Source organism: Dipodomys spectabilis, unplaced genomic scaffold (genome assembly GCF_019054845.1).
Source record: "Dipodomys spectabilis isolate Male_0828 unplaced genomic scaffold, ASM1905484v1 ptg000145l, whole genome shotgun sequence".
NCBI lineage: Eukaryota > Metazoa > Chordata > Mammalia > Rodentia > Heteromyidae > Dipodomys > Dipodomys spectabilis.
The window spans coordinates 2,932,833-2,959,933 of record NW_024870822.1 but is presented as its reverse complement, the minus strand read 5'-3'; the positions used below and the strand labels follow the sequence as shown (position 1 = coordinate 2,959,933).

The 27,101-nt window shown below is 35.8% G+C and overlaps 1 protein-coding gene across 4 annotated transcripts in view; it reads left to right on the top strand.

Annotated features, from left to right (window-relative positions):
- LOC122117715 (intraflagellar transport associated protein) overlaps positions 1-27,101 on the top strand; it is a 68,763-nt gene that overhangs the window by 1,404 nt on the left and 40,258 nt on the right. For all 4 annotated transcript variants that reach the window (XM_042691507.1, XM_042691506.1, XM_042691505.1 and 1 more), the window contains exon 2: positions 17,786-17,941. In XM_042691507.1, the coding sequence (XP_042547441.1) occupies positions 17,809-17,941 (133 nt within the window). In that variant the 5' untranslated portion in view covers positions 17,786-17,808. The remainder of the gene's footprint in view (positions 1-17,785; positions 17,942-27,101) is intronic.

Here is a 27,101-nt window from a genome sequence, read left to right as displayed (position 1 = left end):
ATTATTAGTGTATAATTATCTACTAGTAATGAGAGCAGGTATTTATAATGAATATTGGAGATGATTGGGAGGGCTTTAGGACATTGGAGTCTGGACCATGAATACAGAATATTTTAAAATTAAGAATTATATATACACACAATCACACATTTATGCATGCATATTTTATATATTTATATACTTGTTTATAATATATTTCATATACAAAATGGAGATAATATTAGTGCTTATTTATTTGATTATTTGGAAAAATTAGTGAGATGACACAGGTAAGTCACATTTTATGTGTCTGACATATAATAAGTAGTCAACAAATGTTAGTTGATATTATAATTTATTTTTACTCCCCCATGTAAAATTTCCTGGGACCGTGTAGAGTCTTGCCACTCTAATAAGATGTTTTATTTGAAGCACTTCTGTAGATACGTGTCACCTATCTCCAAACATTATCTTGTGCTTTTAATTTTTTTGTATAGTAGGGAGAATCTTTAAAGCATGATCTTTCAATAATCCACTGTGAGTTATTAATGAAATGAGGAAGAAATGGTGCTTGAGAATGACTTTTAGCAAAGTTGTGTTTGCAAGCCTCTCTCTTCCTCCGATCACAGTGGGGTGTAGTTCAATAATTTGCCTTGCTCATAAAATAACCTGGGCAAATGTCCTATGGGCTGTCCAAATATGCAATAGATAAGACAATTAAGACAATCTTATCTATAGGATGTAGAAGAAAATATCTTTGACCCTCACTTCAGTCAATAACAGCCATAGATTAGTACATTCATGACAAGGAGTGATTGTTCTAAGAGAGTTTTCCCATTTTGGGTAGAGAGAACACCCAAGACAAAGCTTACTTATTTCACTCATGAAAACTGATGCTGGGATATAAAGAAAGCCATAGAGGGATAGTAGCTTCTAGATTGAAAGAAATTTTCAAAAAAATGATTACTTTTAAAAAACAAATTTAAAAAATGTTGTCACTGTAGCCTGTCAGCTTCATCTTGAGATTTTCAGAGGTTTTGGCTTCATAAACTAAGTCAGGATTATTGTGGAATAAATAGAGACATTATCTTGGGCAAGATGTAGGGAACATTGTTCGTTTTTAAAATATCTTTGTTCAGATTGTTAAAAACAGGGGTAAAATTTATTCTTGTGAATACTTATCTCTTATAATCGTCAAGTATTTCTGTATTTGATTTGTAGATTAGCCATTTTAATCTGATGACTTTTGTATTTAAAGAATAAACAAAACATTTAAAATATTTTTGACTTTTTTGTCACACTGACTTTTTGATAATTTGGTGAGTTGGTTTTGACTTCACTGGAGTAGACTATTGTACATCTCCGATGGCTTTCATATGATTATATTAGTCATATCTTAGTTTTAAAAAACTTTTTAAAAGTTTTTTTTCCTACCAGATCCAAAATAACCTACTGAAGGAGTTTTCTTTAAATAGACTAGACAAAAACAGGTAGATTTTTAAAAAAGAGAGTCACAATTATTTAATGAAGGGAAATTTCAAAGTCAACACATTAAAGAATCTTTTTTTAAAGGCAGAAAATACAGGAACGATACACTTATACAATTTTTCCAGCCCCATGATAGCATTTCTCAGCAGGGAGATTTTCATTTATTCACTTTGAAGCAGGGCATAGTTGAGTATCAAAAGAGGACTAATGGTATGCGGTCCGGGTTTGTAGTTTCCTGAGTGTGAACTGACTTATTTCTCTTTCCAAAGAAAGCTAGTGTACTCTGAAGCATGACATCTTAATGACTAGTGCTGCGCAGGCTTCCTGATTTCTCCAAAATAACAAGTAAACTCATGTAACTCCAGCCACTTAGTACAAATTAACACTCTTTTTAACCACGGTGGAGGCATACATTATTAGGGTTTTGCTGGCAGTAAAACCAGGAGTTAAGGGTTTCTTATTCTTGTGTCAGAGAAGAATTTGTGTGCTAAGGTGAATAATAATGCTTTGGCAGCATAGAAATTATTTATTATCAGAGCCTGAGAACAGGAAGGCCCATTTCCCAAATTCTGCATCACCCAGTCACCATCTGAATACCTCATTGATCTGTAATTAACACACTGCTGAAGTGTGGCATGGTTATTCCCTTAAAGTTTGCAGACATAGGTTCCCATTTTTTAGCTTTGGTAAAAATGAAGGTATATTGGACCTACCTGAAGGCCAGAGGGGCTTGTTCACCCTTCTCTGAATCTTTGCCGCTAAGCCAGGTACTAAAATCAGCACTTGGGGGAAGAGTCACTGACTGCCTACTATGAGTGGCAAGCCGAAGCTGGTGCTTCAAGAGTGAGTATATGCCTGCAGATGTTCTAATAAACACTCATCTAAGGGGAGCAACTGACTGTGACCTTCTTCTTCTTTTTTCTCTTTGATGATCGAGGGAGATATCTAGCAAGGTTTACCTTCAAGATTTAACCCTTTTGTTACTAACAATAAGGGAAGCACAAGTCCACCACTGGCTTCCCAAACAGAAACAGAGTTTACAGAATTTGATTAAAACTTTTTTTTTTTTTTTTTTATGCTGGTCCTGCCAATTGAACTCAGGGCCTGGGCACTGTCCCTGAGCTCTTTTGCTGAAGTTAGTGCTCTTCCACTTGAGCCACAGCTCCACTTCCATCTTTGTGATGTTTAATTGGAGATCAGAGTCTCACAGACTTTCCTGCCTGGGTTGGCTTTGAACTGTGATCCTCAGTTCCCAGCGTCCTGAGTAGCTAGGATTACAAGAATGAGACACTGGTGCCCAGCTAAAAACATTTTAGAAAAAAAACAGAAGAAATTGAATGTAATTATTCTGGCTTAAATAAATACTGCTGTGAGTGAAAAGGGAAATGATTTTTTTCTGAAACAGACCAGAATTGCTTTTCTATGGTCTCATATTCTTTTTTTTTCTGGCCGGTCATGGCCTTGAACTCTGGGCCTAGGCACTGTCCCTCAACTCTTCAGCTAAAGACTAGCGCTCTACCACTTGAGCCACAGCACCACTTCTGGCTTTTTCTGCTTATGTGGTGCTGAGGACTCGAACCCAGGGCATCATGCATGCAAGGCAAGCACTCTACCACTGAGCCACCTTCCCAGCCCGGTCTCATATTCTTTAATACAGTCTCAGAGGAAGGAGTTCTAATTATTGGAAGGAGTTCTACTATTGGATAATATTGTACAGTATAATGATAATAAAAATAGAGTTTGAGAGTATTAACTAAAGAATGGTATATACACAAGAGAATTCTAAAAAAAGACTTACAGAGTATAACATAGTGAATACCAGAAAGATAGAACTTGAAGGATCTGGGACAAGGGTTTGAGGTCAAGAGGAGGAAGGTAGATCAATGAAGAGAAGGGTGGGAGAAGACAGTCATAATATTCATTGCATATATGTGAAAATGGCACTAGGAAAATGAAAGGGATGTTGGGGTTGGGAGAGATAAGAGAATGATAAAAGGGGTGACGTTGATTATGATGCATTGTATTCATAAACTGACATGTTGAATTGAAACCCCTTTGTTCAACTACTTGAAGATAATAAAAATAAAGAAAGTAAAATTACAAAATACAGTGTTTGAGCTAAGCTGACCTGTTTTTTTTTTCTGCTAGATCTGCCATTTCTTTAGGTTGAGTCATTTTAACTCTCAAGCCTATTTCTCCATATATGAAATGAAATAATAGAAATAGACTATTTCTTAGCCTTTTGGCTGAGATTAAGTATAAAAATGTATCAAAGAACTGTTGAGAAAAGAGTAAATAATGAAATAATATATGTAAGGCCTTCATCTTAGGAAGATGTCAGAAATTCACCATGGCCTTACTAACAAAACTACCTTTATAATTTTTAATATTGCATAGAATTCCACTAAGTGAATATAACATTGACTTAGTCACCCACTTTTGTTTGTCATTTAGTCCATTATGACGTAGCTTTGCTGATAGTCTACGGTGATCAGAATTAGATAAATCTGGATTTGAGTTTTAGTTCTGCCAGTTGAGTAACCTAGCTTCACTTTTCTTTTCTGGAAAATGGAGATGATACCTGCCTTACTGTAATGACTAAGATACAGTGTCTGGTATATATCCTGAACACATACTTTCTTGATAGTTCTTCGAAGTTCATCAAGAAATCACAGTTGTAGGCCACTCAGCCCATTGTTAAATCTCAAGGCAGAATCAAATCCTATTTGAACATATTGGTGATCTTTCTTTAAATAAATAGCAGTGAACTAAAGAACACAAGTCAATATAATTACAGGATAAAATGCCTTTATTTTATAGGAGACATAATAGTATATGTTGGTATAGTAATTGGGAAAAAAGTTGAAAGACAGCTTCACACCCATATAATCCTAATGATGATGGTATTATAGATATATATGTGCATAAGCAGCTGCTTATTTTCTTGTTCTTTTTTTTTCAAAATTTTAAGATTAAGTTTTTTTAGGTTTGCCTTCTTTTTGGTGCTGGTCCTGGGGCTTGAACTTGGAGCATGGGTGCTATTCCTGAGCTTTTTTTTTTTTTTTTGCTTAAGTCTAGCACTGTACCACTTGAGCTTTTTTGGTGGTTAATTGCAGGGAAGAGTTCCATGAACTTTTCTGCCTGGCTTGGCCTCAAACCACGATCATCAGTTCTCAGTCTCCTGAGTAGCTAGATTACAGACATGGACCACCAGGATTGGCTAGGATTGACTTCTTTTTAAATGTGTAACTCAGTTGCTTGCTTGGTTCTTATAATTTGACATGTTGTCCAACTTTTTTTTTTAAAAAAGTATCATTTCTTTTAATAACTTCCATGATTTTTTTTTGTCTGCCAAAGAACATTTGATTATTTATATAACCCGTTAATGGTATTATGTCATGGTAATGATTTTCAAAAGAGTAATGATTTTCTCAAAGAGTTGATACATTTGATATCTCTGTAATCTATACTTAATAGAATGCATGGGTAGGTTTAGGCAAGTGTTTTAGACTGGGGTAACTAACGTCATAAAACAGGTAATTTTAGCACAAGAATGTGTTGCTTAATTGGTTAGTTGTTTCTGGAGGCGACTAGAGATTATATAGCAATCCTTTTTTAAATCTCTGGTCTTTACATTCCTTGGTTTCAGTTATCTGTGGTTAACTGTGGTCTGAGAATATAAAATGGGAAATCCATAAATATATATATTGTAAGTTTTAATTTGCATGTGGTTTTTTAATAGCATGATAGAATCTGTTTTCCATCCTGTCCAGGACTTGAATTGCTTTTTTCCAGTGTATTTATGTTGTGTGAACTACCCACTTTTTAGTTGCTTATTTTGACCTTCAGATTGACTGTCTTTGGCCTTATTTTACTTAATAATGGCTCAAAGCACAAATGTTATGATATTGGCATTTCAAATACAACAAAGAGAAGCCATAAATGCTTCCTTTCATGACAAATCATCACAATAAGAGTGAGTACAGTAAAAGAAACTATTTTGAGAGATACAGAGACTACATTTATATAACTTTTATTACAGTATTTAGAAGTTCTATATTATTATTTTTATTGTTAACATTCTTATTGTGCCTAATTGCTAATTAAGCTTTATCATATGTATATCTGCATAGAAAACAAAAACTTACTATGTGTAGAATTTAGTACTTTTCGTAAATTTAGGTATCCCCTCCCCTGCCAGATCAGATTATTAACTCATGTGTATTAAATATTAAATAAATAATGATGAGATAAAGAACTCAAGTCAAACTAATTACAAAATAAAATATCTCATGGGAGAGATAAAAGACTTAGTGACCAAATATAGTAATTGGAGCAAAAGGGGAGTATAATTGGAAAAATGAGGACAGACTACTTCAAGCACATATAAGCCTTTATTTTCACATTCAGCCACAGGATAGAAAGTTAAATAACTTGCCAAGAGTAACACAGGCATTGATGTACATATGAGCTGGGGAAGGGATGGAGAAGCACTGTTTTAGAGCTCTTGAATATGCTTTGAAAAATGCAATGTGCCCTTCAAGCATTTCTGTTCCCTTTTTGTAACTAGAGGAACAACTTAAACTGTACTTTTGCTTCCTGAAGTTAGAAGTGTTGAAATCAGATCAGCATCAGCTTCTCAGTGTTAGGAAAGGCACAGGTGATAATCAGTTATCAGGCACAGATAGTCAGTTCCCTGACTATTTGTCAGGGAAGTAATATAAATAGTATTAGAAAGGGAGGTGTTTAGCCTGTTGGATGGATGCCTCATTAGGAGCCACAACTGAAACTGGTGAAGAGAAAAGAGGAGGACAAAGGAAATGCAGAGGCGGAAGCAATCTATAGTTATTGTAATGGATTGTCAAGAGCAGAACATGACAAGTGACTTGTCATTTTTATTTACAGTAATTAAATATGGTCACCTGGCCAGAATAACTGGTGGTTTCCTATAAAAGTTTCATGTGCTCTGATTTAAGGTGGACTGTTTGCTTTAAAAGAAAGAGGAGAGAAATGTCAGAGGAGTTTTGCAAGGTTATGATAGAAAAAAAAATCACTAAAATTTTTATTTTCAGAGAGATAGGGAGTTTTTATTCTTCACTTTCTTCCTTTCCAGAATAGAAATGATATTGGCAAAAGGAACTTTATTTATATGTATAGGTGTATGTTATGTTGTTTATATTGAAAGAAAATGACAGCTACAATTCTGAGAAATTGGAAGCTTGGGAAGCATTGTATTATTTCTTAAAACCCACTTATTATTCCATAGCCATGTGAATTTAGAATTAAAAATACCCAAGGAGCACATCTCCGAAATCTTACTTCTTTTAAGAGAATGCCAAATGAAAAGGTCGATTTTATTTGCAAGCTCTGGCATTTTGAAACACTTAGAAATGCATTCCCACAGGCCATGTTGATTTAGTTCAGTTGGTTTCCACCTGCTCCTAGCCAACTGTGTGGGTTTTGCTTTTAAGTAGGCTTTTTGCTATTGTAAAAGTGCTGTGCATTATGCAGGTGTCTGACAGGCTCAGGAAGTTGGAGAGAAAGGGATAACTTTAATTAATCCTGGAGACTTTGTATTGTAGTTCTTATGCAAAACAGATAGAATAGGCATTAATGGGACATTGCATAGCGTGTGAGGGAGGAATTATACTTGAGCTAGTAAATCTTTTATGATTGAAACATTAGTGCCTGATTATAAAGTTATATAGTTAACTCAGAAACTGTAGTACCTTATGGATTAACGGCTTTATCCAGGGCCCTGAGAAAACATTCACACTGTCACCATCCCCAAGCTATTGATGTGGTTGATAACATTTCTGAGACATAGAGATCAGTTCTGAACACTGTTGAAATGTAAGGCAATGTTTTCCTTGATAAGCAGACTAGTCGAGAGGTTAGAATGCAAGTAAGATTTTTTGTTAGCCAGTCAAAGGGTCAGGTGTTTATTTGTGATTATACACAGTTGTGGAATTTTCAGCAGGGGTAGGTGGATGAGTTATGGAAGAGGCAAATCTAATCAAGTTCCTTGTATGAACATATGGATATATCAAAATGAGCCCTCTTTGTACAACGAATTGATGCTAATAAAAATGTGGACAGAAACAGTAATGAAAGTGAAAGACAGTTTTATTGGATGTGTCTTATCCATATCTCCAACTGATTCCCTGTACTTTTTTTTTTTTTTTTTTTTGTCATGGGGATTGAACTTGGGGCCTGGAAACTGTCCCTGAGCTCTTTTGCTCAAGGCTCTTACCACTTTGAGCTACAGAGCCACCTCTGTATTTTGAGTGGTTAATTGAAGAGAAAAGTCTTGGGACTTTTCTGCCACACTGGCTTTGCACCAGAATCCTCACATCTTAGCCTCCTGAGTAGCCACTGGTGCCTGGCTTCCCTGTACACTTTTAATCTGTTCCTTTGTTAAATGATAAGAAAGGAATGGGAAGAGAAAGTTCAAATACTCAACTGTCTGCATTTTTATTTAATGGAATTGATAATTGTGAATTAAAAGCAGCTTAATACGTATCTGACCTGCGTCAGTGATACAATGCTGACATTTGTGGACTGACTTAAGTGGCTGGGAAGAAGAGCATATTTTGGGGAGATAAACTTGCTTTTATATAATCTGCTGATAAACAGAATGGCTTATAAATGATAGGCTCAAGAAACCTCATTATAGTAGCTTGGATGGATGAACAGGAAAGGGAAGCAGGATTTTCAAGAGAAAAGTTTCTGATTAAGCATGTAATTTTATAGATTAGTGTTATTTCCTTGGGCCTTATGCAGGAGGAAAACAATCAACATACCTGAGTTCCAGCACTTCTTTGTAAAATAAAAAAGTGGTATTTTCCTGTTCCTAAATTGCCTTTATCTTAATTGATATATATCTATATCTATAGATATAGATACATATACATACATATGTATGTCTATATATATATATATATATATATATATATATATATATATATATGTAGTCTTGTTGTGTTATGGATCTGTGGCCCAGTTTTATCACATTCAGTCCTTGATAACCACACTGTGTGAAGACAGATGTACTCAGACCACATTACCCCTTGAGATCCATCACTAGCCCCCCCTCTCCTCCCTCACCCCTGCAGCCTTTAGTGTTTTCTCCATTGATATAATTACATTATTTCACAAATTTTATGTAAGTGGAATCTTAGGATGTATACATAGCCTTTTAAGGTTGCTTTGATTTTAGTCAGCCAAATTTCATTTGAGCCTTGCTGAAGTTGTCATGGGTATTGCTAATCATTCTTTTAGAACTCAGTGGTGAACATGTAACCATTCACCAGTTAAAGGGCATTTGGATAGTTTCCAGGTTTTTTTTTTTTTTTCTTCTGGAAATAGATCTGCTGCTATGAGTGATTTTGTACAAGTTCCTGAATGAAAATGTTTTTCTTTCTCTGGGATTAAAAAAAGCCCAAGAGTGAAATGTCTGGTTGTGTGGGATGCTCATTTTTAGTGTTGAAAGGAACCTCCAAACTGTTTTCTGGCGTGGCTGAATCAGTTTATGTCACCATCAGCAATGTGTGATGTATGTAGTCCCTCTGGATCCTGGACACTGGGTGTTGTCATGATTATTCAGTTTAGCCTGTTCAATGAGTGTGTAGTGCTATCTGAGTGATGTTTTAATTTGTATTTCTTTAGTGACTAGTGAATTATATTGAACATCCTTCTATGTGATTATTTGCTGTTTCTATAGCCCCTTCGGCTAATGTCTGTGCGTGTCTTTTGTCCTTTTTAAGTTCGACTTAATGTTGAGTTTTATATTATGTGTACATTTTAGTGTTAGTCTTCTGTTGGATATATGATTTATTAATATTTTCTCCTAGTATGGGTCATTTTATTTATATATATGTTTTTATTGTAAAATTACTGTACAGAGGGGTTACAGTTACATGAGTAAGGTAATGAGTACATTTCCTATTGAGCTTGTTACCTCTTCCTTTGTTTTTTTCACTTACCATCCCTTCCCTCCCCACCTCCCCAACTACCCCTCCCCCTGCAAAGTTGTAAAGTTTGTTTTCAACATAGCGTCTTGTACATCTCATTGTTACAATGGATCAACCTGTATCCTTATTTCAGCATTTTGTTATTTCCCTTCCCCTCCCCAAATTAGAAAGATGTATATACAAGTTGCAGGGCACCAAAATCAAATACAGTGAAAACAGGAGTTATAAGGTGGGGTAAGAACATGCAAAAAGAAACAAAAAAAATCACATAGTACATAATAAATACATTAAAAACAATAGGAAATGCCCCTCAGTAGATGAATGGATCAAGAAGATGTGGTATATATACACAATGGAATTCTATGCCTCCATCAGAAAGAATGACATTGCCCCATTTGTTAGGAAATGGAAAGGGTTGGAAAAAATTATATTAAGTGAAGTAAGCCAGGCCCAAAGAAACATAGGTCCCATGGTTTCCCTTATTTGCAATATCTAGTATAGGTATGAGTCAAGCGGAAAAAGTCAGAGAATGTGATGTTAGGAAAACGAACCCTCAAATATGTATTTTAATGTTTTTGTTTCTTTCATGCATGTGTTTCTAACGCATTTATAAGATTATTTCTTTGTTGCTTTGTATGTCCCTCCCCCACAGTGTAACCCCTGCTTTCACTATATTTGATGTCAGTATAACATGTGGAGGAGATGGGGACAAACAAGTCGTTTAAGGATTCAGGTGGACCTGTTGCAACAATGAGAAGTACAAAATGTCATGTCAAAACCAGCTTTACAATGTCGGTGGGGGGGGGGGAGGGGGGGTATGATTGGGTAGGGGGGAGGGGGGAGGCTGGGAAGGGAGGTGAAGGGTAAACAAAGGAGGAGGCTGCAATGCTTGGTAAGAAATGTACTCATTATCCTGCCCATGTAATTGTAACCCCTCTGTACAGTATGTTCTCAAATAAAATAAAATAAAATTAAAAAAAAAAAAAACAAAAACAATAGGAAGCAAGAAAAAAACCACTTGGGTCCCTATCTTGGGCTTCATTTCGCTTAACATTATCTTCTGTGGTCATATGTACATAGCTTTTGAACTTTTCTGCTTGTCCTAGACATGTACTAGTTATTGCAAATAAGGGAATCCATGGGACCTATGTTTCTTTGGGCCTGGCTTACTTTACTTAAGATAATTTTTTCCAAATCTTTCAATTTCCTAACATATGGGGAAATGCCATTCTTTCTGATGGAGGCATAGAATTCCATTGTGTATATACACCACATTTTCTTGATCCATTCATCTACTGAGGGGCATCTGGGTTGGTTCCATATCTTAGCTATGGTAAATAATGCTGCGATAAACATAGTTGTAGTTTTAGTATAGCCTTGTTTGTGATCATTTGGGTAAAAGCCCAAAAGTGGGATTGCTGGGTCATAGGGGAGCTCTATGTGGAGTCTTTTGAGAAACCTCCATACTGCTTTCCAAAGTGGCTGAAAAGTTTATACTCCCACCAACAATGCAGTAGGGTTTCCTTCTGTCCATATCCCCTCCAGCATCTGTTGTTATTAGAGTTCTTGATTATAGCCATTCTAACTGGGGTGAGGTAGAATCTCAATGTTGTTTTGATTTGCATTTCTTTTATGGCTAGAGAGATTGAGCATTTCTTCATGTGTCTATTGGCCATTCTTAATTTCTCTTCAGAGAAGTTTCTCTGTAAGTCTTTAGCCCACTTATTTATTGGGCAGTTGTTTCTTTGAGGATTTGTTGTTGGGGGATTTAATTTTTTGAGTTCCAAGTATATTTTAGATATGAGACCCTTGTCATTGTATGGCTAGTGAAGATTTTCTCCCAATCCATGGGCTTTCTATTGATCTTGCTAGCTATGTCGTTTGCCATGCAGAAGCTTTGCAGTTTCATGCAATTAATGAGTCATTTTAATATTGATAAAGTTAGTTTATCAATTTTTTTTCCATATGGATCCTACTTTTGGGGTCTAAGGACTATTTGCTTTGTCCTGTATCATAAAGATTGTCTTTTTTCCCTTCTGTTTCCTTTATACAGCCAGTTACCTTGATATGTTTTCAGTTTTCTTATTCATATAACTTTCTTCATTTTAAAATGCTTCCCCTCTGGTTCTTATTGCTTTAATTTAATGTGATTCCGAAAGGTTCAGCAGAGTTGTTCCTGCTACTGAAGTGAGTCATGTTTAGAATGTGTAAATTATACCTGCTCAGGGAGGGAACTAGACTTGTGTTTGTTTCGGCAGTCATTATAATATTGATGTTTACCACAGGCATCTACTGAACCCACATGTTTTAAATTGCGTGTTTTTTAAAATATGGTTGTATCCTTTTTCTCCTTTCCTGAAGGTGAGATTTTTGTTAAGGAAAACTGTATAGTTATTATGACATATCTACTCCTGAGACCTCTGCATAGAAGACAATTCATTTGTCTTCTACAGCTTTGTAGTCAACAATAATCGCAAACCTTTTCTACTTTCCTCCAGATACCTCTTTTAGTATATGCTGAAGAGCATTGTGTATTGGAGAATTTATGTAGAAACATAGATGCTTTTATTATCAACTGTTTTGGTAGTAATAAAGAGTTCTATATGATTTTTATGAGTTAGGCTGTTGCCGGGATTGTGTGTATTTAAAAAATTATCTTGATAACTTTGTATGCTTTTTTATTAATCCTGGTGTAAAATTTTAGGTTCTTTTCCATTGTATGGAATAGATTTATATTTTTGCTTTTCCCTCATAGATATCTAAAATAATGGCATATGTACACACTTAGCCTTAATACATTTTGTATATTGTTAGGGTTTAGAATGTAGTTGGAGGCCTGAGTACACCTATCCAGGGTGAATTTGTTGCAGTGTCTGAGTTCCTCCTGGCTTCATGTATAGCTTAAAGTTCATTCACTCATAGTTTAAGGTCCATGATTATGAGATCTCATTACTGTATATGAAATGAGACTCACCTATTACAGTTCACCAGTAGAGTCATAGTTGTCAAAAACCATGTTCATGTGAATTTTGTTTTCAAGAGCCATTAGTTTTATTCTCTAGGATTAGATTAGATAAACTACAGGTTGCTCTCAATTCAGAGAATATGAATTTCTGTCTTTTTAATTTATAAAAGACATAAAAAAATCAGAAGCGGCAGAATCATTGGAGTTCATTGGAAATCAGGTCTGGCCTGACCTCTTTTTTTAATCATATAAGTAAATCTGTTTCATTTTCAGTATAATTTTGATCTTTTGAAAGTTTAACCATTTATACAAATCTGAAAGAACATCCATTCTGTGAAGTGCTAAGGTTGATGTTTCCATTTTCTGAGACAAGGTAAATTAGTTTGATTAACCCCCTCATCTCCCATTTAGAATATCAATAGACTTCTTGTTCCGACAATTGTAAAATTGGAGAGAGTACACTTTAGACAGAAGACTTTAAAATTGTGTTAACAAACCTTAGTTTTTCTGAAACAAAAAAATCTCTTTTGTAGACATACAGTCTCTGTACCTTTAAAAAGTACCAGTATCTTTTGAGAGAAGAAGACTAATTCTTAATGTTTACCACTGCTGTTGTATTTTGAGTAAATTCATTAAGCAGGGATTTGAAGATGTAAGCATCAAGGACATGTTAAGTCAGTGGTGATAATTCCACATACCGTATTTCATAATAATATTCTTTCAGAGTGTGTAAACATGAAATAGCTTAGATGATTGTTGGTATCATTATAACAGAGAACAAGACTTCTGGGAAATTGTGTGACTTTTCTCCCCAGTTCTCAGTGACAGGGTAAGAAGAGAGTCTAGTTCTTAACGAGGCTTGTGATCTCCCAGTGAGCAGAGTCACCATGCTCTCTGTGTTGCCTTCTGGGAGGCTGCGATTGTGAAAGGGCAGCATATGACTTACCAGCAGATATTTATACACATCTATTTATCATCACAGTATGTTTTAGGTCTTTCATGTGGCACTCAAAGTCTTACAGCAAAATCCAAACCTAACGAAAACAAGGACTCTTATTATCAGCAAATGTATGTCTTTTTCTTTTAGAAAAAATACTTCATGATAAAAACAGAAAAGTTGTGTGAATGCTAACTGAAAAAAAGTATTACTTCCTTCTAGAAAACCACTGTGATTTGCATAAACCACTGGCCTGTCTGGTAATTGAAGATTTGCTTTGTCAGTCCCTAGAGATAATAGGTTCTAAATTTGAAGGTGGATGGTGGTTACACTCTTCAATTTGTGAAATGATATCCTGAAGGATTTTTTTTAAAATTAATCAATTACCTGTATTATTATAATTACAGAAAATTAAAAGCTATGTTGTGCTATGAATTGCCTGTTGTTTTCTTTTGGTACCACTGAGATGTGTTAAGAGTGAGTACTCAACATATACCATTTTGAGCATTGGAAAAGATGTTTAAAGGAATTACTCTTAAGACTCTTAAAATATCCCCAAGAAGATATCTACAGAATAGAAATCATAACCTGGCAGCTTCTGTTAGGTACTTGTATTCATTGAAATAAATCAACAGGGATGACTTGAGGAAGATAATTGGTATAATACGTTGTTGGAATTTTTCTTGGCTAAAATTCTGGAAAAATAGATTGATATTGGAATTCTTGTAATTAAGTATATGCCTTAGTAATAATGAAATAATGGTCACTGTTCAGGTTATTTATCCACATTTGTTATTTAGCATCTAAAAGCACAAGAACTTGTCACTGATTAATGTGTATAAACTGATTTTTTTCTACACATCCAAAATTTCAGGTACAAATAGTTTGAAAAGTTTCTCCCATTTTAAGTTGTTAACCAGATACATACTTCCTTTTTTATTGTAAAATAAAGGTGGTATACAATCACATATGTCAGGTAATGAATACATTTCTTTTTGAACGGTGTCATCTCTTCTCATTTTCTCCCATGCTTTCCCCTCCTGGCCTCCCTTCCCCAACAAGTTGTATAGTTCGTTTTCAACATAGTATCTAGTGAGTATCACTGCTCAATTACTTCACCCTTTGTCCCACCTGTTTCTGTGCTTCTCTTACATACAAAACAAAAAGTACAGAAATCAAAAACAGCGACAAAAGGAGAAAAACAAAAACAACTAAAACCCCCACAAAAACCCCACAAAAAATAAAACAATAAAAACTTGTGTCTCCTACTTCTTTTTTTTGGGGGGGAGGGGGGTCCGGTTGTGGGGCCTGAACTCTGGGCCTGGGCGCTGCCCTCAGCTCTTCAGCTCAAGGCTAGCACTCTACCACTTGAGCCACAGCGCCACTTCCGGCTTTTTTCTTTTTGCTTATGTGGTGCTGAGGAATCGAACCTAGGGCCTCAGGCATGCAAGGCAAGCGCTCTACCACTGAGCCAACTTCCCAGCCCATCCTACTTCTTGAAGTTCACTTCAATAAATATCATTTTATATGATCATATGCACATAGCGATTGAGCCTTCGTGATCCTCTTAGGATATTCTCCTAAGAATATCCTCCTTTGGTCTCACTATGTGAATGCTTAGAGTCCTGTTTAATTTGTCATGTCCAAGTGTAGTTTTTTGTCTTTTACCACCCATTGTATTTACTTGTAGATTTATAGGCACATTCTAGTGACTACAAATGGGGGACAGCATGCAACCTATGTTTCTTTGGGTCTGGCTTACTTCACTTAATGTACTTCACCCCCCAAATCTTTCCATTTTGTTACGAATGTTGCAATATCATTCTTTCTAATGGAAGCAGAGAATTCCATTGCAGATATTTCTATTCACATTGTACACATTCAGATTTTTAGAGCACCATGTTTTATATGGGGTTGTGATATACCAGGAGTGATCATGATTTATCTTAGATATCATTAGTGTGCTCAAAGAGTGGCTATAGTCCTAGGAGATCTTTGTATAGGCATAGGGCAGAATAATGAGATGGATCCCCGTTTCCACTGTCATCACCATTATCTTCATCATAGTAGTCCTGTGAGGTACATGCAGCTACACAACTCCATACTTAAGTTTAGATGTCTTTCAGAATTCAGATGTTTTTGGAGTCGAGAGAGGTAATTGGTGAATATGGCATATATCACAAATATCCAGTGGGGTCTGGGAAACTACCTCGTGTTCAGGTCTATTAGTGTTTTTGCAGGGAAACATGAATAGTCATACTGAATAGAACAAATAAAAGCCATAAATGCTCTCACATTAATTCAGATCAGGTCTCCCCTAAAAGAGTCAGAACTTCATCTTAAGAACACCCCCCTGTTTTTTTTCTCTCCCTGAGCTTTTTGCAGTTGAGTATTTGGGGACTGAAGTTAAGGAAATAATAAGGCTTCACTATTGTAATATTTTATAGATGAGAGGAAACTGAGGTCCAAAGAAGTCAAGCATCTTGTCCAGTGACACATAGAAAGAGGCAGAGCTGGTCTGTGATGATGTAGCAGTTTGAAGGAAAGTAAATACAAAAGTAGTGACATATCCATAATAATTAGTTAGATTGAAAAGCTATTCAATTTCTAACTCCCCTACAGGAAAAACACCCACTTGAAAAAAATAACACATATTGTCATCCCATTTGGGACAATTTTTTAAAAATTCCCTATGCACATTATAGAGAAAGATTTAGAAATATATTCACTAGGCTCTTGACAGAGTTGATTTCTGGTGGATGGGACTGGCAACTAACCAAGAGGATCATTAAATGTTTACCTAAGTATATCGGTGTCTTTTGTGGCTTGAAATGGTGGGCAATTCTATATAGGAAAAGTTATTACTCTTGCTTCAGAAAAATAGAAGTTTGGTGCTCACTCTCTGTCCTGTGGTATGGAGACCCTTTCCTTCTTGTTGTCCCACGTTGTGTTACACGGGCTACTTAGGCAGTAACTCCTGTTTTCTTTAGTCAGTTTCCTCAAAGCTGTGTAAGAATAATCTTTTCTACAGAGTGAATAGAGTTTCATAAGATGAAATATCACAAGTGAAGGTGAAGTTGAAGCTGTGCAACAACTGAGGCATTGTGCCTTGGCTGTCAGACAGCTAGATAAACAGTGTGCTAAGTAAATTGACCACCGGAAGGGGCCACAGAAATGTGGCATATAATGAAACTACAATATTTACACTGTGAGAATTAGTTAAACCTCTCCATGGCCAGCTCATCTAAGTCATTTTGTGTTTGGCTTTGGATGTCATCTTTGAAAGGGATGCAGGCAGTATAATATCTTTTCCAGGTAAATTGATCAGACCAGAAACGATGTCAGTCAGTACAGGCAAAGGCAAAGTCAAATTTGTGTTTCACAGGCTTATAGCCGTGTTTGACTGTTGTGCCTGCTCAAGGGAGTAAGTTTAGTTCAGTCTTGATAGACTACCAGCTCTGCACTACATCCTGAGTGTTTAGAATACACAGATAAAAAAATGTATACTCTGTCTTTTGCAGCTCTGACTATAGCACAGGACAGGGAAATGCACATATACACCTTCAGTGTGCTAAAATTAACACTACTCAGCGTAGAGGCAGCACAGAAAATGTATAGCTAACTTTTCCTGCAATGAGTGATCAGAGGTAGGGCTGAGGGTGGTGGGTTAGGCTTTCAGAGAGAATCTCAACTCTTGAGTTTGGTTTTGAGGGAAAAATAGCACATCAGTGAATGGAATGAGAAGGTTGGAGAACCGCGTGCTCCTTTTGGAGGATTTGAAAAGGTAACAGGCACAGGAAGAGTATTTGGTACACTCGCATGGGCCCAGGGACCTGGGAAACAGACTTAGACTGTTTGTGTAAGTTTTTAATAGAGTGTCCAAAGGCTTGGGAATGCCTCCAGGTGAGTTAAAACACAGTGAAGTCAGTGGTGTCAGTCACAGTACAGAAGAATGGGTTGCACAGTGGATAGAGTGACGACACATCATGTAGTTCTTGAGGGCTTGAGTTCTAGGACAGGGTCACAACTTGCCAGCCCTGTGACTTTGGCTAAGCTTAGGGGGCATTATAATGGTCAGAACAGCACCCTGTGCACATTTAAGTGTTAAATGATCCACTAATAAATGTTAATTATTATTATTATTATTGTGTCTACTTGGGTGTTAGTGTACTCTTAAAGAGCCTCTCAGCTTGACAGACTGAGTTGCTAATTGAATATTACAACAATATTCTTGTGACGTAAGATGGTGATAACAAAGAAACGAATGCAAACCGTTAACCGTTAATAACTCAGCAGCAACAATAGGAGCAAAACTTCAATCTGAGCTAGAGATTCCCTGTTCTCCGAAATGTCTTCATCTTCTACCACCTATCCTGGGTATTTTTCTGGGGAGGCTGGGATTGTGATAGCACTGTAGTTGATGGGTTTTTCTTTGTCTCATAGATAAAGTGGCCTGGAAAATAGGAATGCCTGCCCAAGTGTTGAAATTGAGGATAATGGATGAAGATCAATTATTTGAAGAAGTCCTGGATAAGTTTATTAATTGTCATGAGCAAACATATGAAGAATTTCTGAGCACTTTTACTCATCTTTCAAAAGGTAAAATGGAAAGAAAAGTAAACTCTATTGTAGTAGAGATAAAGGATTTTATTTTAAGTTTATGTCTGCTGTCTTTTTCAGAAGACCTAAGTTATTTAATTCCTTTGACCAGGCAGTTCTTACTAGTGCATTCATGATGGATGCATGTAAATCTCAAAGTCTTTATACATCCAAGAGTTGTATCATAGAGACATTTGATTTGATAGCCCAAAATGACCTGAAAAGGTGACTGAATTCATCCTCTTCATTTTACCTTATTTTAATAATAATTATTATTGTTTTTTGTGCCAGTCCTCCTGAGGCTTACACTCAGGGCCTGGACAATGTCCCTAAGCTATTTTGTTCAATGCTAGCCACAGTTCCACTTCTGGCATTTTTGCTAGTTAGTTGTAGATAAGAATCTCATGGACTTTCATGCCTGGGCTGGCTTTGAATTGTGACCTCAGATCTCAGCTTCCTGAGTAGTTAGGGATTTCAGGTGTGAGCCACTGGTGTCTAACTTCTTGTGTGTGTGTGTGTGTGTGTTTTAAGAAATGCAAATTATGCAAAGAGTGGAAGTGATGAAAAGCATATTTAAAATTTAAAAACACTTTACGTTTTTAGGTTCTGACATCACTACCTGGTCAAAATGGCCATGCATTAAAATCATTGTATAAAGTTACTTTCAGGTGTCTATGAAACGTAAGTGAATTCAATGTTCTACATAAGTCCTATCCTCAAGATATATCATTTTGTATATGCATCTATCCCAAAATCTGGGGAAAAAGTATCCAAAATTTGGAATATATTTGATTCCAAGCATTTTAGGTAAGGAATCACTTAACCTATAGAATAACATCAGTATATATGATGTTTATGCTTAAACTAAGCTTATGGACTGTGAATTTTGCTCGGACTTATGGGAAATAGAGAAATTAGGAATAGCAAATTAATTTCAGTACTGTCTGTGCATGATCTTTTTTTTTTTTTTTCTTTTTGTTGGTCATGGGGCTTGAACTTTGGGCCTGGGTGCTGGGACTCAGCTCTTCAGCTCAAGGCTAGTGCTTTACCACTTGAGCCACAGTGCCACTTCTGGTGTTCTGGTGGTTTATTGGAGATAAGACTCTCATGGAGTTTCCTGCCTAGGCTGGCTTTGAACTGTGGTTCTCAGATCTCAGCCTTCTGAGTAGCTAGGATTACAGGCGTGAGCCACGGGCTCACATGAATGTGGATCAAATTAATCTTGAGAATGGCAAAATGGCTTTTTAGTCTATAAACTTAGGTCTAGGAAGATGCTAACTTTCTCTGAACTTAATGATATAATTCTTACTTTTGAGGCTTGAGCATGGTAGAAACAGGATTAAAACAGACAGAATTTATACATTTTGGATCCAAATTATTTTGGAAGTTATTGATATGGCTGGCTTTTTGGTTGTACCTTTTTGCAAGGAATTTGGTGTTTTTAATTTAATTTTATTGTAAGGGTGATGTCAGAGGGGTTACAGTTACTTAAGTAAGGTAATGAGTACATTTCTTTCCAACATTGTTCCCCTCCCATGTTTTCTCCCACTTTCGCTGGCTCCTCTCTCCTGCAAGTTGTAAAGTTCAACATGGTGTCTTGTGAGTATTGCTGTTTCATTAGTTCACCCTTTGTCCTTTGTCTCTCACCATTTTGTTATGCCCCTTCTTTTCCCCAAGTCAGATAAACATATATACAAGACACACGGTAACAAAATCAAAAGCAGTAATAACAGGGGATAAACCAAAGGTGGGGAAAAGGGAAGAAAAAAGAAATAACTTTTCATAGTACATAAATAAACAAGAATGACATTGCCCCATTTGTAAGGAAATGAAAAAAACTTGGAAAAAATCGTATCACATGAAGTAAGCCAGACCCAGAGAATCCTAGCCTCCATGGTTTCCCTCATTTGTAATAATTAGTGTATGTCCTAGCAGAGGGTCACAATAGCTCAATAGCTATGTACATATGACTATATAAAATGATGCTAGTTGAAATGAACTCTAAGATATTGGAACAAGAGGGTTTTTTGTTTCCTTGTTTTTTTTTTTTTTTTTAAATGTACTATGTGGAAGTCAAGTTGTAGTTTTTGGCTCTGATTTGGGCACTGCATATGGAAAAACTGTGTGAATGTGGTGACTTGGTTTTAAGTTCACTTTGGGGCCCCAAAATGAGCTGAAAGAAACAATGATTGGAGTTACATAAACTGCGTCTCCAAGTACACTTTTTTCTTCTTTTAAAATATCCCTAGGTGCCAGTTCACATTATAAACTAATGACCTGAAAAATTTCCTCTTGAGGCACAAAGAGGTCTGAGGGCTAATTATTAAATCAAGACATGGTTTTTTTTTTCCTCTGAAATATTTAAATATCTTTTGAAAAACCAAACAAGTCTTAGGATGAACCTTGAAGTAGTAGCCTGGAAAATTTGATCTTGAATTAGGAGTAGAGAAATTTTTTTTCTGTCAAGAGCCATTTGGATGTTTATAACATTGCCTCACAGATCTGATTTACCCCTTTCTTTCTAGGCCCTTCATTTGTCTCAATGTGTTTGGTTGTTTTGCTCTTATGTCATGTATCCTTTTCTCTGCTAAAGTGGTTATCACTATGCAGACTTGTGTACATTTCCTTAGTAAGTTCCTTTCTCAAGTCCATTACCGTTTCTACTGATTGAATGTTCTATTTACTTTTATAATAGCTATATGCCAGAGTGCTTATGAAATTCATTTTCTTTCCAAGTGTGTTAAAAGGGTCAGTAATCCTATTAAAAACATTTCTTTGGAAAAATTAAATTATAGCCTTATTGGAAGAAATTCACATTACTGCTTTAGACTCTTAGAAAACAGTTGGAAATTGTTAATATTGTAACATAATTCTCACTACCTATAATATATTTAAGCTTGATCATAATTTGGAGTTTTTTTTCTTTTCTTTTTTAAACTGACTCTAGATTTTTAACCCATAGGCACATATTTTATAACACATATAATGCTCTTTTAATCAGACAGTTATAATTGAATTCTTAAGAGTGTCTTCAAGAATACAAATTAAGTCACAAGGTATGTGTTGGAATCACTATGTAAATTTTATTTTTTCATTGTTAGTAGAGGAGAGATAGGAGAATTACAAAAGGGGTAAGGGTGAATCAAGATGTATTGTACTCATAAGCTGACATGTCGAAATGACACCTGTTTCATTCCAAAGCTGCCAAAGCAAGCAGAAAGAAACCCCTTGACACAACTACTCAAAGATAATAAATATAGTTTTAAAAAGCTGAAAAAAAGACACGGATTGTTGAAATTGTGGATAAAAATAACCATCAAGTAGCAGTCTGATTTATCTCAGTTTATTTGTGAACAGAGGTTATACAACATTCTAGAATATATGTCAGGAGGAAAAGATCTTTGTTTTTGTCACATTTCTGGCATTTTTAAGGTTTTTTAAAAGGTGAGAATGCTTATATTTGGTTTTTGTTAGGGTTAATGCATTCATTAATTTATGCATTCATTAATTCAGTATCTTTTAATGGCTTAGATATTTTTTAGCTGCTGGGAACTCAGAATTAAATAAGGGATAGTTTCTGTTTGTAAGCACTCAGTAGCCTAGAGAGAGCTGAACAATCAAATGGGAAATTATACTACTGCATAAATAGCATCTGTGAAGAGAGGCCCTGAGTGCTTGGAAAACTTACAGCCTCCCACCCAGCCTGTAGGAGAGGGACTTCAAGGTTAAGGCTCTCCATCAGAAGCCATGCCTGAGGTGAATTTGAGATGCCAACTGAACCAAAACTTGCCTTTTCCTGACAGAAATGTTTGAATGGGAAGAACAGAAATCCACATGTTAAAATGCCTCTGTTGGTGATGATCGTTTGATTCCATTGGTTTTTAGCATATTTGTCATCTGTTTGTCTTTTCATCTGTTTATCATTTATCTATTTTAGTACTAGTTATATACTATTATATCTGCATATATACACTATTAATTTGTAGCACTAAATATATAGCACTAAATATTATATATATGTTAAATATATATGTTTAATTAGCTTATAGTTATTTGTATGTACTTATATATGGCAAGAACATCTTATTTGTGGATTTATTTTATGTATCTTTGATGAAGGCAAGTAAAAAATTAAATCAAAATTGTTGGGTGCTGGTGGATCTCTTCTATAAATCTAGCTACTCAGGAGGTTGAAATCTGCGAATCATGGTTCGAAGCCAAGCCAGCTAGGTAGGTAGGAAAGTTTGTGAGACTCTTCTCTCCAATTAACTATCAAAAAAAAAATCCAAAAGTGGAGCTGTGGGCTCAAGTTATAGAGTGCTAACCTTGAGTGAAAAAGCTCAGTGACAGTGCCCAGGCCCTGAGTTCAAGCCTTAGAACAGGGAAAGAAAAGAAAAGAAAGAGAAGGAAGGAAAGAAGGAGGAAATGAAAAGAGGGAGGGAAGGAAGAAGGAAGGAAGGAAGAACATTTCAAATATAAAAGCACATAATTCCTGTGTGCATATTACACAGCTCAGTTGAGGTGGAGAAGCGCTCAGTCAGTCTGGGTTATCCTCAGTTTTGTTTAAATCATTGTGTAATCTGCTCAGTGTTTCTCTGCCCTTAATTTTTACTAGACAGGCGCTTTAACCAGCTAAGCTACGGAGCCAGCACTCTCTGCCCTTAATTTTTGTGAAGATGTGCCTCCCAAAGCAAATACTACCAACAAAGTAAAGTGACAGTTAAAGTGCTTAATTGAAGTGGTAAGGTGAAAATTTTAGATTTGTCAGAAGGCAGCATATCTTTAGCAGAAGTTGGGTGGTGTTATGGGAAAAATGAATCAAGCTTACTTTGCTTAGTATAATTTTTTTCCTAGTCTTTTTCCTTACAACTGGGGAGATAGTCTTTCTGACAGAAGCATAGAATTCCATTGTGTATATGTACCATATTTTCTTGGTCCATTCGTCCACTGAGGAACATCTGAGTTGATTCCATATCTTGGCTATGGTGAACAATACTGCAATGAACATGGTTGTGCAGTGCAGGTAACATTAGGGTGGCCTGGTTTGTGGTCTATTGGATAAATACCCAGGAGTGGAATTATTAGGTTATAGGGAAGCACTATGTTTAGTTTAGTTTTTTTTTTTTTTTGGGTCCGGTCGTGGGGCCTGAACTCTGGGCTTGGGCGCTGTCCCTCAGCTCTTCAGCTCAAGGCTAGCGCTCTACCACTCGAGCCACAGCACCACTTCCAGCTTTTTTTCTTTTTGCTTATGTGGAGCTGAGGAATTGAACCCAGGGCCTCAGGCATGCAAGGCAAGCGCTCTACCACTGAGTCACCTTCCCAGCCCTATGTTTAGTTTTTTGAAGAGCCTCCACACTGCTTTCCAGAGTAGTTGAACAAGTTTATATTTCCACCAACGGTGTACTAGTGTTCTCTTTTGGCAACATCCCTGCCCACATCTGTTATTATTAGTTTTTCTCAATAATGGCCATTCTAACTGAGGTGAGATGGAATCTCTATGTTGTTTTTATTTGTGATTTTTTTTTTTATGGCCAGAGATGTTGAACATCCCTTCATGTATCTATTGGAGAAGTAAGCCAGATCCAAAGAAACATAGGTTGCATGGTTTCCCTCATTTGTAGTCATTAAAATGTGCCTATAAATGTACAAATAAACACATGGATGGTAAAAGACTTGCACACTTGGAGATGATACATTAAACAGGACTCTAAGCATTCACCCAGTGAGACCAAAGGAGGATATCCTTAAGAGAGGACCACAAAGGCTCAATAGCTATGTGCATGTGATCACATAAATGATGATTATTGAAATGAACTCCAAGAAATGGAAATAAGAGTTTTTTCTATTTTGTGGATTTTTTAAATTTGTTTTTGTTTTTCCCCTTTAGTTGCTGTTTTTGATTTCGGTATTTTTTGTCTTTTTTGCAAGTTCATCTGTTTTGGGGAGGGTAAAGAGAACCACAGAAAAGGTGGGACAAAGGGCAAACTAATTCAGCAGTGACAGTAGACAGTATGTTGAAAATGAACCATATAACGTGGTAGAGGTAGAGGGAGGTCAGGAGGAAATGAGGAAAGAGGTGACACTGTTCAAAAAGAAATCTAGTCATTACCTTAACTATGTACCTGTAACCCCTCTGTATATCACCTCTACAATACAAATAAATAAAAAAATGAATCAAGCATTTTCAGTGTGGAACCATAGATCTGCAAATGGTAGGGTCTACTCTGTGTATGCACATACATTAGCATGTGAATAACAATGTTTATATCTTAAGAATATCTGTATATATGCATATATGTGTACACATACTTTTATAAAATTAACACATTTAAAATTAGCTTTCCACATAGACTTGCTTTAGTTAAAGTTTTGGACTTTAAGCTGCTGAAATCTAAAGGTAATTTCTTCTGTGCCAGGGTTACCACATATCCTGATTTTACAAGCATTTGCTCCCCATTTTGGAGTGATGGTTTCACATATATTGCTGTCACACAATAAATCGTGTTGTTGAGGGCTGGAGGAGTAGGTCAAAATGTGAGAGTCAGTCCTTCAGCCTTTATACAATTATGCTACCAAGCAAATGTCAAGGCCTTGTGTTCAAATTGTCAAAAAAAAAAATTGTAAAGAAGCCAATGGCTTAGAAATTGACATTAAATCTTTTCAACATTGGGGGAAGGATACCTGATTAGAATGTGTTCCATAAGTTAGGTTCATGCATTGAGGGCTTGGTTCCCAGTTCAGCAGTACCGAAGTGGATGGGACCTGTAAGGAAGGGCCTCAGGTGAGGCAGTGAGGTTATTGTGCCCTCAGAAGGAATTCATGCTGGGCCTGCGGAGTAAGTTCCTGTAAGGTAGTTCCTGGCCCCACTCTGGTCTTTGGTTGTCTGTTGTGCAATGCATTCTCTCTGCTGCACACATTCCCCCCAGGATTCCATCTGCCACAAGACCCTCAGCAGATCACCAGCCTCCCCTCAGCAGGGTAGCACTTGAAAGTTTAAGAGCTGGAACTTTCAGAAGGATGAGCTCTAAAGAAATATCTTTTTCCAAACTTAGGAGTCATATTTTAATTGTGCCTTCTATGTACTGAAAATGCACATGAATCCAAAAGTTTTATAAAAAAACAAAAGTTTTATATTTGCTACAACATCTTTGTGAAGTTTGAACTTAAGGCTTTCTTAGCAGATGATCTGTCACTTGAGACACATTCCCAGTTCTTTTTGCTTTAGGGTATTGTTTTCTTTAACCATTCAACAAAACAGTGTGAATACGATATGTCTTGATCAGAAATGTCTTTTAATAGAGTGTATACCTTCAGGTATTTTGTTAGAGCAACAGAAAACAGACAAATATCTCTATTTACATTACAGTAATTACCAATTCTCCATTTCTTGCTCACTCTGAGTTTATTTTCTTTTTCTCCTCCTCCCCCCAACTCACACACATCATTGTTCTGATTTTGTGTTTCAGTTGACTGATTAATTTCTGTGAAAGTTGCCTGTATTATCATCTATTCTACTTTAAGTCATTTGGAAATTGAAATGAATCTACTGTGGTCCTGTGATTAACTGAAATATGTCTGTCAGTTTTATTCTATTATTTCTTTCTTAAAATCCTAGAACTCAATCTCCCAAGTGATTGTTCTAGTTTCTCTATTAGCATGTAACAACAGCTTTCTATTCACAGTCACATTTGTCTACTTTCACCTGTTTTATTATGTATAGATCAAAGTTTTTTTTGCTTTCAGATTTTGATGTATAATTTATTTCTAGTTTTTGTGTTTTGCTCATTTCATTTGAAATACTTTAGGCTCTTAGCATTCCATTGTTCTTTAAATACCCTGTTTGAAGAAATTTCCTGTCAACTCAACCCCCATTTTTCTCCCTTTATACTTGTTATTATTTGAATTAAATTCTCCATTAGGGAGAACATTTTGTGTCAGAATGTTCAGAACAAATGGCCACGCCCATAAGTATATTAGCTGGCAGTGTTGTGGCTTTGGATAGGTTCAAAAAGAATCTTAAGTTTTTTTTGAACACTAACTAGATAGGTTCCATCTTTTCTTATGCTTTAATAATCTTAGAGTCAGTTTTCTTAGGTATTTTAGATTTTAATAATATTGTATAGTCATTTTAATCTGTATTCCTTTAATGCATACCTGGCAATGTAAGAAGCTATGCTAATGTATCACTTTATTTCACATTTCAGTTACCATGGTACCACAGTAATCATATAGTTTGTGCTTGTATAGGCCTGCCTGTCCAACACAAATACCAGCTACATGTGGCTATTGTATACTTAAGTTGTGGCTAGTCCTACTCAGAATCTGGTTTTTAAATTTTATTTTCTCTTAATTAATGTAAATGTAAATTTAATAAATGATAGTTCATTTAGAAAAAAACTGAAAGATCTTTATAACAACGTGTACGTGAGTCTGTTTTTTAAATATAAAATTTTTGAAGCTTAAATAGAATCAAACATTTCTGATAAAAATTGGGAAGGTCACAACTATAAAATTTACAGTGGATTTTTGAAAATTCAGCATAAAAATAGAATGTAAAGTATCTTAGTGATATTTCTATATTGATTGTATTTGATATGATCATTTGTTGGAAAATTGTTTCACTGGAACATACTATTAACATCAACACCACTTTCTACTTAAATACCTTGAAAATTTGAAACTATGGATGTTGCTTATGTTATATTTCTAATGGGTATCTCTGCCACATACAGACCAAATAGTTTTCAAACGGCTTTTGTAATGGCAAACTTTTTATAAAAATAGGCTTCCAGGTCTATTTGTGGCTTATAAAATGAGTTTATAGTGAAGAGTCTAGGAATCTTTATGTTCATAAGAGTCTCTAGGTGATTCTGGTATGCTACTTGTTTTGAGAAGCACTAGTTTAGTTGATAACCTTTCATGTTGTAGTCCTTTTAAAAGTTAGGACTGTCTGTCAGATACCAAGTAATTAATAAAGCTTGTTTTTATTTAAATAGTAGGGTTGGAAGAGATAGCCTACTGCGCTTTGTTTTCGATTCATTTGTTGATGTATGCACCCAACATTTGTCTTGAGTAACTTATTTAATTGTCATAATTGTGCAAAGACAAAGCCTGCCCTATTTCCTTTAAGGTTCAGGGAACTAAAGCTCATTGTACATTA